This window comes from Larus michahellis, chromosome 10 (genome assembly GCF_964199755.1).
Source record: "Larus michahellis chromosome 10, bLarMic1.1, whole genome shotgun sequence".
Classification (NCBI taxonomy): Eukaryota; Metazoa; Chordata; class Aves; order Charadriiformes; family Laridae; genus Larus; species Larus michahellis.
Window position 1 is genome coordinate 6,339,021 of NC_133905.1, and position 14,664 is coordinate 6,353,684.

The 14,664-nt window shown below is 38.0% G+C and overlaps 1 protein-coding gene across 13 annotated transcripts in view; it reads right to left on the reverse strand.

Annotated features, from left to right (window-relative positions):
- The window catches only part of CFAP20DC (CFAP20 domain containing), a 99,901-nt gene that overhangs the window by 12,322 nt on the left and 72,915 nt on the right, over positions 1–14,664 (reverse strand). For 7 of the 13 annotated variants that reach the window (XR_012589330.1, XR_012589328.1, XR_012589331.1 and 4 more), the window contains 3 exons: positions 10,441–10,532; positions 4,844–4,990; positions 1,205–1,510 (listed from right to left, as the gene is read on the reverse strand). Coding sequence is in view for 6 of the 13 variants with exons in the window: in XM_074602705.1 (XP_074458806.1) it covers positions 4,878–4,990; positions 10,441–10,532 (205 nt within the window). In the remaining 7 variants the exon portion in view is untranslated. Of the gene's footprint in view, positions 1–1,204; positions 1,511–4,021; positions 4,410–4,651; positions 4,991–10,440; positions 10,533–14,664 lie in introns of those variants that run through there. The other 6 variants (XM_074602707.1, XM_074602710.1, XM_074602706.1 and 3 more) reach the window with 2 other exon arrangements.

Sequence of the window (14,664 nt, forward strand, 5' to 3'; positions counted from 1 at the left end):
ACAGCTGCAGGGATGGATCATCAAATGCTCTGGCTTTGGCAAAATGTTCAGCCCCTCTGCAGCCATGCCGGAGCGTTGTGCCGGACGCCAGGAGCTAACACCAGCTGTTCAGGTGTCGACATCTCCTTTTCTCTTGCAGTGATGAGGGCACTTCTGTGCAGAGAGGTTTAAGGGCACCAGTACAGGGGCTGCATGAGCAGAGGGATGTATCTGGGCCACATTTTGACAAAACTAGAAAACCAACCTTTATCACAAGCACCATTTTGGTGCCCTTAGAGCAAAAAAAGAGGTGGAACTGCTGGAGAGCTGTGCTCAGCTGGGGCACTGGCCTTGAACTCACCTCCAAAATTGTCCCTCAGCTCTCCAGCATCACCTGCCCAGATCCACTCTCATCTGCCATGCACACTGGATGGCACAAACTTGGAAAGGGATGAAAAGCATCACAAGGTTGTTGATTCACTACTGATTTACCACAGGAACCTTCATAATAATTCTCACCATGTAGTTTAGTGTCCACAGATTATTTTTTCTCTTGAAAACTGTCAAGCTTGGAAACAGAACTGCTTTTAGAGTGGCATGAGAAGAAGAAAATACTGCTCGGGTCTTTGCATCGTGGGCTGCTGCGTGTGACCCCTTGGGAGCTCTTTCGGAGATTCATTCGGGGCATTTGCGCTGGTTACAACGCCTGCAGCCGGATGCCAAAACATCACAGTCAGAATTGCCTGTACAGCTGCTAACAAGCAAGTTAAACACCAAATAAGAAAAAACTACAAGTTATTGTTGTTACACTTACATACTCCCATGGGTACCGTGAAGGCAAGCTTTCAGTTTATCAGGGAACTGAATTTAAATAGTTTTTTTCAAGGTGCCAAAAAAGGTGGCAGATAAGGATGCCAAGTTACTATAGTAACCATGAGAAAAGCAGTGATTATCAGCAATACCACATAGAAAAGACAGGCTGGATTGTCTTTTCATGTTACATGTAGCCCATTGCTTAAAAGACTAAGCCCTTTTCTAAAATAAAAGAAATACCACGGAAAACAACTTGAGTGTGAAATGCATTATGCAAAATTATTTTCAAGGATTTTTCAGCCTTTGCAAGCTTGCCACTTGACCGAAAGTTTAGAAGATGTGCCCCTAAACAGAATGCTTTATGGCTGAAGGACAGGTGAATAATAAAGCATGACTTTTTGTGTTTTCTTACCTAGTAACCACCGCAGCAGAGGGGAAAAATCAATATTGATGTCCTACTGTAAGCTCCTTAGGACAGAGTATGTTCTTTGTCTGGCATAATGAGACTCGCATGTACACACAGCACTTGGGTACAAGCGACAGTACCGCAAGATCAAAGATTACAAAGTCCTAGCAGCTGCTTGGAGGAATCCGTGCTGGTGCTCACATGTACTGGGCTGTCTGTGAGCTGCAACTCAATGCTGCTGCAGCCCCCAGAGATCTAACGGCTCAAACCGGGTTATTTGGCTGGGCTCTGGAGAAACCTCTGTAGATGGACCTAAGGCAGAAAGAATGACAGAAATGAGAAGAATCATTCCAGTGACACAGAAACACACTGCTCTGGGCTGTGGCTAAAAAGAGTTTTAAAGATTTCTTTTTCCTCATGAACTATCTGAAAGCTGGTTAACAGTGTTTTTTAGCAACTGGAAACAAAGCAGAGTTGTCTGGCACACCTCATGTGTGTAAGGAACATAGAAAGGCCCGAGAGAGACCAATTGATTGATTTGTGATCTGCTGACTCCAGCAGCTCTACCAAGCTATCTTCAATTCCTCTGTTTTTAATGCACATCTAAGAAACATTAATAAAGCCTTACTAAAATTTACTGCATTTCAAAATTTCTCTTGTCAAAAATCGTAGCTGATGCTGGGTCTGTAGAAATAAATCCCTGCAGACAGTTTCACTAACCTGAAACTTTATTCCCAGACACAGCTCTATTTACCTGTTGGAAAGCACGCTCTAGTGAGAACTATGTGATTCTCACGGACTAAAACATTGCACATGACTGCTACGAGCAAATCTCCGTGTTCTTCGTCACCTGCCATAAATGCTGGCTTTGACAAATTGGCTAAACAAAAAGCGTGCTGCGTGCCAGCAGTGCTTTAGTTCTAGGTTCACAGGATGGTGATTAAGAAAAACATTGTGAGCAAAACTCACAGTCCTTGTAGCTAAGCCTTTTGTGCTGCTCAACTCACAGGTGTTGTTCACAGCATTATGGCAATCAATCCCCACGGATGTTGAAGACATAAAGCTGCTAACCACAACACAAAGGGCAAGGATCCCAAACTGCTGATTTTGAAAAGCAGGACTTACCTATAAAATACTACTGTGCTAATGACAGGAAAACAGTGGGTATCTGGACTTGCCTGTGAACCTGTCTGGAACAACACTCACCCTGAACCTAGTGTCACAACCCGCCTGCCTCTTATCACATTAAAGGTGGGGATAAGAGCGTGGAGTCTCCAAGGACTCCCTTTTGTCCAAGCTTTGGACGTCCGTTGGTACACTTTTATATGTGACACATTAATGGTTGCCTGCTGCGAAGCCAGGACAAGCATATCTACCCAGACAGGCATTGGCAGACAACCCGTTGGACCTTTGCAGACTTCTGACTCGTAAATAGCACACGCCAGTTTGCCGCCAGTTTTTTGTTGGTTGTTTTTTTTTCTGAAGTGAGCGGTTATCTCAGTAGCGTCAGTGACCAGTCTGGATTCACAGTGGTGCCTTAGGACATCCAGCCGCTCCTGTGAGACATGGGGCTATGAAAGGAAAACTAATAACGCATTTTAAATAGCACTTGGCACAGATACAGGGAGCACAGTCCTGATCACTAAATGATGCCAAGAAGAAAGTGGTTAGATATGCACAAGCATGTACAAGCTACCATCTGATTTTTGAAGGTCAAAATTATGATCTCATTGAACTTTTAAACTGATTATGGCATTAGCAAGAACAAGTACAAATCTTTCTGGGAGAAACAGGCTAAGGCAGGGTAAGTAAATTATCTCAACACAGTATCTGTCTTCCTGTGGATTTCAGTGCTACTCGTACTTGAATCAATTTGTGATGATATGTTTGTACCTGCCACAGAAGCCAAATACACAATCTGAGCTTATGCCAAGTCACTCTTAACAACTGCATTTTCAATTGATTCTAGGATATTCATTAACTGGGATCCATAATTACATATAATTTACAGACATATCATTTTAAATCACTTGCCAGTGAGCTTACTAAACTCACTTTATGACATTCAAATACATTATTCTTAAAAATTCACTGAGTAATCAGCTTGCAAATAATTACAGTGAAAAAGCACTGGATATAATCAAGTAGACCCTTAGAACAAGAATCACCAGACATGCCTATAGATCATTTTGTCATGTGATTTTGACATTCCCTTCAACTGTCTCCAGAAAACTGTTATGTACCGAACTGGCGGACTCCAAAGCTGTTCCACTAACCCAACCCCATTACAACGGAACTCCTTAGACTTCTTGTTTCGTGGGCAACCTCTCCCTGACACCTCTTCTTCAATCAGGTAGCCGATTTTTAAGTTATTAGTTTACCCTTTAAGTAAGCGTCCTGTTGGCTGGGGGGGACACTAGAGGCAAGCAGCACTACACGGTGTTGTACACTACACAGTGCAATACACTACACTACACCCTACACTACACCTCCCTTGCTCTGGGGCTGGAAATGTCGGGCACCGCTTGGAGCCAAGTAGCCCCCGTGGCAATGCAGAAACATCAGGATCAGGTCAACTGGCTTTTAGCGCAGACAAAGCTCAACACGTCTCCATGCACAGTATTTTATTCATTTCAGATGCTGATTTTATTTTCGAAGGCTATGTACGATCTGGTTTATACCTATAGTCTTTCTCCATGGTCAATAGGGATATTTTATGTACCATAGAAAAAAAAATTGCACAGCGAGGCAGGCAATTTAAATCTCTAAGTTGGAACTTTAGGACCCTCACTGAAAACTGCACTGAAACCCAATATAGATGGGTTAAATAAATTACATTCTTTTATTGCAAGGTGTAAGGGAAGAACTAATCTAAACATGTAAGAGTTGGACTCTGAGCACAGCTTCCCATATGAATCATATACACACCTTGCCTTCCATGAAACAAGGCTCCAGCTGTTAAGTGTCGAAGCGATCACTCTTACTGCTCTTCCGTCCCATGTTAAATAAAGTAGACAGTAGCTGGTACTCTCAGAGCCTGCCATATTTACTCTGTTGTGGTCTAGATTTATAAACTGCCCGTGCACACACCTTAAAGTCCACTGCACTGTACACACTCTACCACCCCACAGCTCTGACATCGTCCCGTTACTGTAGTAGGCAACAGTAGAGAACTTCTTGAAGGTGAGGAAAATACTGCTTTACCTGATGACTAAAGGGAGAGAACGAGCTTATGAAACGGAGGCCTTTGAACAACACACTGTATATCTTACAGTACAAAGAACAAAATAGCTCAGAACCAATTAAAAATACACAGTAAGTAATGAAAATTTTTTTTCTTATTTGAGTAAAACCATAATTTACAGATAAACACCACACACCTCCTTGATTCAACTTTGTTTGTTTCCATATAGAACCTTTGAATATTGGAAATAAATTAGACTAACAAATGTCTTAGTCACAAGGAACTTTTATGTTATATGATTTTCCACTGCAATACAACTTAATACAAAACTATATAAATAAGACACTATTTACAAAATATATTAATTCATTTGCAAAACTATTGGTTAATTCAAGTTTTAAGTTACATGATAAATTATACAGCTCAGTCACACTTTACAAACAGTTAAAAGATAAACCTACTCTGAATACAAAAGGATATCCTCTCATGATGTGACTATGCCAATTCATAGTACTTCCCAGAATTTGGATCAAAGTAACAGTTCAGACACGGATCATACAAAAGAGTCAAAACTTCCTCGTCTTCTTCAGCATTGAGGTCATCTTCACCTGCATCAAGTGGGAAAAATAAGAACAAATCACTCTTATTCGCTTAGACAACAACATGGAAATACCTTTCTGTCAAATGTGACAGAACGTCTCTTTAAAGTGTATAATCTTTTGACTTCTGAATTGTTACCTTAAAGATAACAGCAATCCACCTTTTCATTGTATTTCTGAAGACTTGTATTTAGTTGAGGTGAAATGATGTTAGTCAGAGTTTGCTTAACAACTGGACTTTACAAGTCCAATGCAGCAGTTCACCAGAAGTACCTTTACTGATAGTGGATCAAAGTATCCCTAAGTGATATTTTTCTCAATGACCTTCTTAAACAATAAAGTTCTAGTACGAACAAAGACAGCCACTGTGTACTTAAGGCCTGTGAGAATGAAAGGATCTGAATGTCTGGTATCCACTATGTTACCAGTATAGGTAAATCTGTACAAAAGAGCTTTCAGTATCAGAGAGGAAATAAGATTCTTTCAGAAAATAAAAAAAATTAAATCTAGGTTGTCTAAAGTTATTTAAAATGCAAGAACGTTTTCAGGTACCAGAAATGAATCCTTAGCCTAAAATACACTGATAAAGCCATACAGACTATTACAGATGCTTTATATATTGTGGCTCCTTTCTAAACCTGTCTGTCTTCTGTATAAGCTAAATCTAAGTTATAGACCTATAGCTTTTTGATAGGAAATAATTCACAGCTGAATACAATCTGTATCTTGAATTTCATCATAAATGTTCATCTCATTCTCAGGCTGCTAATACAAACCAAATGCTTTGTATGCCCTAACACTTCATAATAAGTAATGGCCTGTTATGCTAACAGCAGCAGTTTCACAACGCTCAGAATCTATTTACAGCCTGGATCACAGAACGATATATAGGTTACATTATCTAGAGACCAGAAAGTAGGTTGGTGCATTTAATGCATACAGAAGAAGTGTGCACTTTATCGTTTGGGAAGAGATTTCATTTTTGTTTCCTCAGTAGCATTAACAAATACCGTCAGAAAGAAACTGTCTCTTACTGTAACCACAGGTAAAAAGAAAAAGCTAAATTGCTGCCCTCCTTGCTGTGAGTACTTCATCAGGCCTGGTAAGCTAAACGAGGTTAACTGAGATATCCTGTTTGGACAGCTCTGGGAAAAATGATGCTGTGCAGAAAGAAGGCATAGAACTGAACGTCTTTTTCTACACTTCACAGTAAACAAGCAAATGGTATTTGTGCCTCATTCCCTCACATAGCCTTACACCTTCACCTGAAACCATGTTGTTATTTCCACTGAATTCTTCCTCTTATTATTTTGCTTCTCTCTGCCTATGCTTCTCTTCAAAATGATTCTCTTTTCTTCTCTAAGCTTAAATCTCATTCCCTTTCTGCCTAGGAACTGGCCTCTCAATATACTCCCCGGTTTGATTTAGGAATAAGAAATTCTTCAGACTCTTCAGGGGTGTACCTCTTTCCCTGTATGCCTCGCATTCGTGCCAAATCACAATTAGATTGCATCCAGGACTAGCTGGATTTATACCTTTATAGCAATAATTCCTCACATGTATTTTCATGTGAACAAGAAGAGAACTCAGTTTTCTAGATGTATCTTGTTTTTAAAGTTAGGCTTCTTTCTTTTAGCATCTCACAATATCCCCAAATGCATTTTAAGGCATTTCTAGATGTCGCAACAGATTTCCAATGGCAGCATGGAGTTTCAGTTTTGAACAGATTAAAAAAACATATGAAAACCTCACTTCTGTTCTTCTACTTCCTAGAAAGAAGTACTAACTAAATTAAGTGACATTCTTCTACAAGACTCAACTAATGTGTAATGGTTGTGGTAGAAGGCAGCTTTCTACTTTCAAATGGTACATTGGGTGCAACCTCACCATATGTAGGAATGAAGTGTCCATGGCCAAATACAAACAAGTCCCCTTCAAAGAAAATTTCCGTAGCTGTTTATGCTGCCACCATTCACACTTTTGGGTTGAGGCTGCTCAGGATTGCATGAAAAAACCTCTTGGCAGTTTAATTTGAATATCACGGTGAAAGCAAAATCAAAGCTTTTGTTCTTAAATCACTATAAAATTAAATAGTATTTTAGGCTAGAAAAGAACTTGATTTTAAATGAAAGCTGAAGTCTGTGACATACATTATAGAGGGATGAGTATTTTTCAGTTCTGAGCTAAAAGAAGACTGAAGATAGTACCTCTGGATACCTGTCACATCAAATGAAATGCTGCCCCACTGAAATCAGGGGAGCTATTGCTTTTATGGAGACAGGTTTTCACTCAACATGTCTAAACCCGGATAACAGAGAAGGCAGGAGGCATGTAGCAGCTTCTTCTGAACTCTGAAACAAATGTACAAATAACTGTGGTGTTACTTGGTTTATGTTAACACCGCTCACATAGTCACCACAGTCTGGAGAACTAAAATAGCTCTCCCTTTTCACAGAAATATATTTTCGCTGTATTCTAGGTTTTAATATTAGAAATTGGCTTGTAGCAAATCTCACTTTAAGATACATGGATCATGTTCCAATCCTGATGTAAGGCAACTGCACTGGATCAGCTGTCAGCAGAAGGGACGCTGAAAAGAACACTGCTAATATTTTATCTGATATTATCCTTGAACATGGAACTACTGTGCTCAAACCTATACTTTAATTCCATACTGCAGGGTTACCAGATGACTATTGTCAACAGCTTAGTCCAAGAAAGAAGACTGTTCCTTGCTATGGTTCCTAGAGCACTATTTTAAGACAAGCAACAGATACAATAAAGTAAGTTGCAGAGAATTTATGACTCTGCCTTTGTCACTTACTGTGAAAACTTTCTTGTATGACTTGTTATGTCAAGATAAATGAAATTGTCTATAAATCAGAAATATCAGTGCCCAATAAGGGAAAAATCTATGGAAATTTATCATATTTCTGAGTCTAAATTTTCCTCTTGATTTTCTTGTGAAACCTGTTGAATAGAAGACTACTTCTCATTACATCTCCCTATTTAATATGTACTAGGGATAGTGCAAACATTAAGAACTGAACTATAGAGTAAAATGCTTTCTTAGAAATGAATCCACTTTCTTCCCCAAAGTTATGCCCCAACTTAAAGATTTTTTTCTAAATATAAGAAATAAAGAATTTTTATAAATATTCTAATACTATCTATTTTTCTTTAAGGATACTTTTAGATAAAATTACTATCTTGAATACATTATGACTCACTGCAGATTTTCAGTACAGATAATATGCTTTTGTTAACCTGTGACACCTGGAATACTGGTAAACTGCACGCACACAAAAAATAATCTTGGGATACTTAAGTCTCTTCCCAACATGAGAAATAACTTGTTTTCTAATGTGACATTTTTTAAAAAAAAAAAAAAAAGGAAGTAGGGCAGCAGAATTTTCTGGAATGAATTTGAGCATTCAGTTTGTTGATTGGATCCGGTACTTAATTGCCAATAAGATGACAGTTATTTCACCACACAAATAACTAACCTCAAGTAAAGCAATAAAGAAGAAAATAAAGTTTTTTCCAAAGTGCAAGAGATGTGTCACGGGACAAGACCTGTTTAGCACATTTCAAAAATGATACTCTAAGCCATAAGCCATCTAGTTAGCGCCATCCATCAAGATTTTTTTAAACCAAGATATCTAGGAAAACACACAGAGTCTAATGTTGGATGGGTACAATCTGATTTGATAGGCATGTATTACATGGCACTGCATTTTCACACATCACCATATTCTATGCAAAGGTCTGTGTTTCACTTAAGTGTATCTTTTATGTTACCAAAACCATGACAGTTTTCTCCCAATATAGTGCAGGGACATTATTTGCCAAGGGCTGTAAACAATCAGAAAGGGAGGTTTGGAGTTCCTTGAAGATGCTGTATGTACAGGTACCTCCTTTGCCAAACAGGCCTCCCCGACCCACAGCTGCTGCAATTACTCTGCTGTTTCTCGGCTACTTTAGTAGGGAAGTGTGTCTAGTAGTTCAGAAAAAATCCGAACTGTCCTGGTTGGGGAGGGAAGGTCACGGAACAGCTTTGTTGTTCTCTCTGATTTCCTCCAACCTCTTGGGGAAATGAAGCTTGATCACTTCAACACTATTGCAGGTTTTTTGGAGTATTTGGTGATAGAAAAGTTTCTGCGTAAAGTTATCAAAATCACAAATATCATTCGTATACATGAGTCAGAATTTAAATTGACTGAATAAAGGCACAAAAATAAAAAGCCAAAATAAAAAGTATGGGTATATAGAGATTGTCTGTTCTCCAACCGTGCAACCACGGACACATGATGTAAAATATTTCAGCAGGAAGGAAAATGAGTTTAGGAACAATTCACAAAACAGTTTGGAAATTCTAGTGTGATTAAGAGAAGAAATCCAACAAATTCCAAAGCATACTTCTTAAAAGCTTTTAAAAGATAATAATCCAATTTTTAAAATTTACAGAAATTCCAGCTTTACTGCAGCAAGCCTTGGATTTCATACTAACGTAAAAAAATTCTCAGAGACCTATCACAAATTCATATCCAATATGCCTTTAACTCAAGGATTATTGTCCAATTCTCTTTGGCTTACTTAGGACCCTTAACAAAACCTATTACTTGATTCTTCAAAGCAAGGTCCCTTCCTGACAGCAAAATTCTAGTTTGCTGTCATAAACAATTACAAATATACATCTATGAAAACATTCCCAATTTGAGGGGCATAATCTATTTCAGACAGTAAATCACTGAGACATCTTCATCCCTCAGGCAGCCAAAATACACAGGTCAGATTTATGGGATTTCACATTGAATTGCCCAGACTTGAAGAAAAATGTAGATATCCTCTCTGTTTCCTAAGACAACCGATATGAAAAAAGTGCATTTGAAGAAAAGAAGGTATTTCTTTTATTCTATTGTTGTTGACTTTCCAGTTTCAGCTAAGTTCTTTGCCATTCTCTAAGCAAATGCAATTAATAAACAAAAACCTTCAGCACTTTAGGTGGTGACAACAGTCTTTACTCAGAATATCATGCTGAGATTTCATTTAAGGCTAAAACTGAAATTTTTCTTCATAAGAGAGGTATCACTTACATAAGTGTTATTTTGCTTCTAAATAAGAATGTTTAGTTTTTGCGTTCGTTCTTTCATACGTTTGCCATCCCCACTAGCATAAATTCCTTATTTTAAACAAATAAGATTCATTTTTCATGAGTTAATCCATATTGAGCCAGAATGTTACGAAACCTGCATAAATTATTCTTCTATCAGAGGCAAATAAGACTGCATGGAAAACTCTGCTAGCTTGAGCTGAGATTAATAAATAAGAGAACTTGGAACCAAAACGTAGCAGTATAGAAAACTACTACAGAAAAGGCAGCACCGGCCCTACAGAAACAGCATTTAGAAATATATTTTTCTACCCAGGTCCTTTTCATTGTCTTCATAAATTCCTACCTGGAACACTCTGATTTGCTGAAGGTTTGGTGTGCTCTTCCAGTTGTTGGTTTCCAGGAATGATGGGGGGACTGAACGCGTTCAACCAGTCCCTGAAAAATACAAATAAAAATATCGTTCATAAAAGCACAGTTTATGTCCTTGTTTGTTCTAATTCTTTTGATTATTAAAAAAAAAATCACAGGAAACTGCAGGTTGTTGAGTGTGATGAAACAAAACCAAGCTGAATTTTATTATTATAAAAATAAACTTTACAGTTAATACAATTAATTAAATGTTAAGGCTTCTTTCCTCCCTTAGACTTTTCACCTGTTCTGTTCAGACTAAAAATCTGTGATTTCAGTTAGGTTTGCTTTGCAGAATTCAGCTGGTACTGCTCTCTCAGCAAAAGGTGTACATGAGGTGCATTGTGTAATCACAGAGCTATGCTCTGAAAGCCTCTGGGACTCACGAGAGTCTTTGCCTGAGGAATAAAGCCTTGGGATGAACAACCTGTCTTTGACAAGAGACTGTAGGGGTCAATTTGACTAAAAATCCTTACCCCCTCTAAGGAAAAAGGCTTAAAGACAACCACAAAAGATGTGCTTGCCACTGGAGCCCCTTGTAATAGCGCGACACAGCGAGTGGTATGTCCTTCACAGTTTGGATGGCTGGTGAGTTACAGCTGAGCTTAAACATGAGATGGATGCCACCAACAGCGAGATACCAGCTCAGTGCTCATGAACTGTGGGACAGCTGGTTTGTATTAAATAATTTAATCTTCCCAGTTTAATTTACTTTTACAATTTTTCAATAAAGGGATAGAATTAGTGATCAGAACTAAGAGTAAAAAACTAATGGTTTTCTTGTGTTTTTAAGAAGGAAACATGGGATTGAGTCAGGATGTTATTGTTGATAATACTGTTGATATTGGAAAAAGCTTTGTTAGGCAAATACATTACAAACAATTGTTTATAACAATTTTTTATTGTTATAAAATGTTACACACTCTAAATAAAAAATTGTTATTGAGCATAACTTGATTTCAGTTAGTGGCAAGACTATACAGTAGACTTCTCATCACAGCTGTCAAATATCTATTTTGCTTCTGCAAAAAAAAAATTTTGACGGGCTCTTTATCATAGAGGAGGGAGCACGGACCTTCTTCACCCATTCAATTTAACAGGCAATTTATGTCTCTCCTGAACACTACTTTGTGATAGCTTTTAAAAATGATTTTCACATTATCACTCATTCATGCAAAGTTCAATGTTCATTTCACATACACCACTTCATGATACACTGTCTTTGATTGTTAAAGCTCAAAGAAAGGAAAACAGAACAGTTGTTTTTATTGTTATTGTTACTGCTTTTTATTGCAAACTGAACTGCAGGCTTTTTCATGGAAAAAGTCAATCATATTATACTAACAATCAGAGAAAGACAGCCCTGGAAGGACACATCTAAGTCACAAAGTTAAGAAATTCCTTGTGCAGGTGACCACGTCTTAATCCTTTTCATATATGAAACTAATCTCTGTACACTGTGCATAGCTGATGGGTCCTGAAGTTCCCATCTCTCCTCTTCAACAGTAAAGAGCTATAACACATTAAAGCTTCCGTATAACCACTAACCAGACTAAGTAATTGCAAGTTAACGCTTGAACTCAGAATTCGAGGGACCTCAGTAAATCATCTCATTTTGATTGACAGAACTACAGCTGTCCTTTTTGACGACCCTATTTCACTGCAAGGCAAGGGGAATGGAAAGAAAAAGGGGTCTTTAAATTCCCTTATGTTTGCTTCATGCTGTTGGGAAAAGTGCAGCTCCACAGAGTAAATTAAACTTGGTTTGGGGTTGATTCAATTTATGTCTGGACATGGCTGTTCCAACAGCTGGCACAAAAGCATTATGCATGCAAACTTGTGCTGGAGGCCAGGGAGATTAGCCAGAGCTGCAGAGGTAACTTCAACATCCATGGCTTCCTCTAGAAGGGATGAATATTTCCAAAGCTTGACAGATTTCTTTACATTGCCAAACTGTAATTGTCTCAACTCAATTGTCCAACACCAAGTAAACAGGTAATGTACTTCTACTTTCTGAAAAGCCTTGATGATCTCACGTAAGATTTGCTTCTGACAGAAATCTGGCAAGGTTCAGTCATGTGTTATAATTGCTAAAATATGCCAATTGCTTTTTTTTTGTTTGTTAGTTTTTCTGCTACTTCTGGACTTGTTATTGATTCCACATCATCTCCTGTTGGCATGTACGCATAATCTGGGGTGAATCAGGGGACAACCACCTATCTGTTTGCAGTCAAAAAGGAAAAAACTAATTTTCTGCCTCAGGAAACAGAACTGCTGGTGTAGAAATCCAGCAAGTAGTATAGTAGATTTAAAGGAAGAGATATTGAATTTTCCATCATTTCAACATGTAAAAAACATACTTCAAAATTTTTTTACACCATCGTATTATTTTCACATATATGGCCAACTTCAAAACCAATTCTTTTCCTCTTCTGCTGTTCAGCTAACGCCAGTCAGAATTGGTACAACTAACCCACACAGCAATATGCTTGCCTAGACATCTCATTATTAGCGCTCTCTGCCGTTGCTCACCATATTTGCACTCTGTGAATATAGCCAAAGACGTTTTGTTTACACCAAAACTTCAAAAGCTTTTAGGAATAACAGTTAAATGCATGCTATGATATCTAGTGGCATGGTAGAATATATTTTCCGTTTGTGCCACTTGCGTGTGTGGTTTGGGCTGCCTCAGAATCAGCCAACGTAAGTCTGAGAGTAGAATCTGACCACGCTCACAGGATGTGGTCAGAGAGCACGAAGCATTTATCACTGACCTGATTCTTGACAATTGCACTGACACACAGTGTCAGCGAAGGCAATCTCTTGGAGAAACTGTGGCGATTTTAGGGAAGGTAAGGAAGAACTATTAGCGCTAATCTCCATCTCTGCTTCCCAAGCTACCCTTTCTTCCAACTTCACTACAGCTTTTTTAAAAGATTGTGATGTTTGAGATCGAGAACAACAAGAATATTTCTCCCAGGAAGAAGGAAAAGTTGTGCAAGGACAGAGGAAAGACAGTGCTTACTTCTAGAGAGAATTATCTCAGTTAGACGAATAAATGTAGTTAGAAAAGTAAAGAAGCTTTAGAGCATATATGCAGTGCTACAGGTCTGGCACAAAACAGACGAATTTAGAGATACGTGTTTTTCACACAAAATATGCATCAGAGAATTTCTAAAGAAAATAATTACTACCTGGAAAGCAGAGAGAGTATTGTAAGAAGGAAAGAAAGATAATACGGCAATTACCTCCAACGGAAAAGAAAGAGACAATTTATTTAGAGAATATCAAGGGAGCAAGGTAATCATGTGTTATGAAACCAGTATTTCTGTTAAATTAATAGTTCTTATTACTCAGGAAATTTATGAATTTTAGTTTGAAGTTTCATCTCTGGAAGGTCTTCCTGAGAGATGAAGTCTGAGACAAGTAATCAAAACAGTACAGTATGAGGGATTCATTGTTGACAATATTATTTTTAAGGTTGAAACATTTTACACAATATATATTAAAAACTAGTTTATTACTTCCACAAGTTAGTTAGCAATGTCTAAATCAACTTTTCCTAAAACCTTGGGGAAAAAAAAAAAATCTCATGTGTGCTGAAATATTCTTGGCCAAATTGCGGTAGAGAGTAAATCCTGGCAGTTGATTGATAAACTTTTTGATTGATATTGATAAATGGAATTGATAAAGAAGTGGGTTTGCAGTGGTAATTCTGATAGATGCTGTGGTCTAGCAGTCAAGACAGACTTTTCCACAATGAAATCTACAGTTGCTTACAGGAAACAAGTAAAGTGCGTGTGTGTGTGAGACAGTGTGAGTTAATTTAAAAAAAAACAAACAAACAAGCAACAAAAATCCTGAAAAATTTGTAGACCCTGCCTAAAAGTAGAGCCCAGCGTGGAGACAACTAGCAATATTCTGAGAAATGCAGACTGTGGCCTGTGTTCCCATTTATTGTTTTTATTCTGACTGAATAAGGAATATTTTTTTGGTGAACTTCTTTAAGAAGCTAGTTTATCTCCTTAAAACAGAAAAGCTAATCACACATTCCGACTAATTAAAGACACTCTGTTTATGCTATCAATGCCTCCAGCTGTAATCAATACAATCAACATGCAATAAACTATCTAAGCTTTCCCGATAACAATGCGGAATG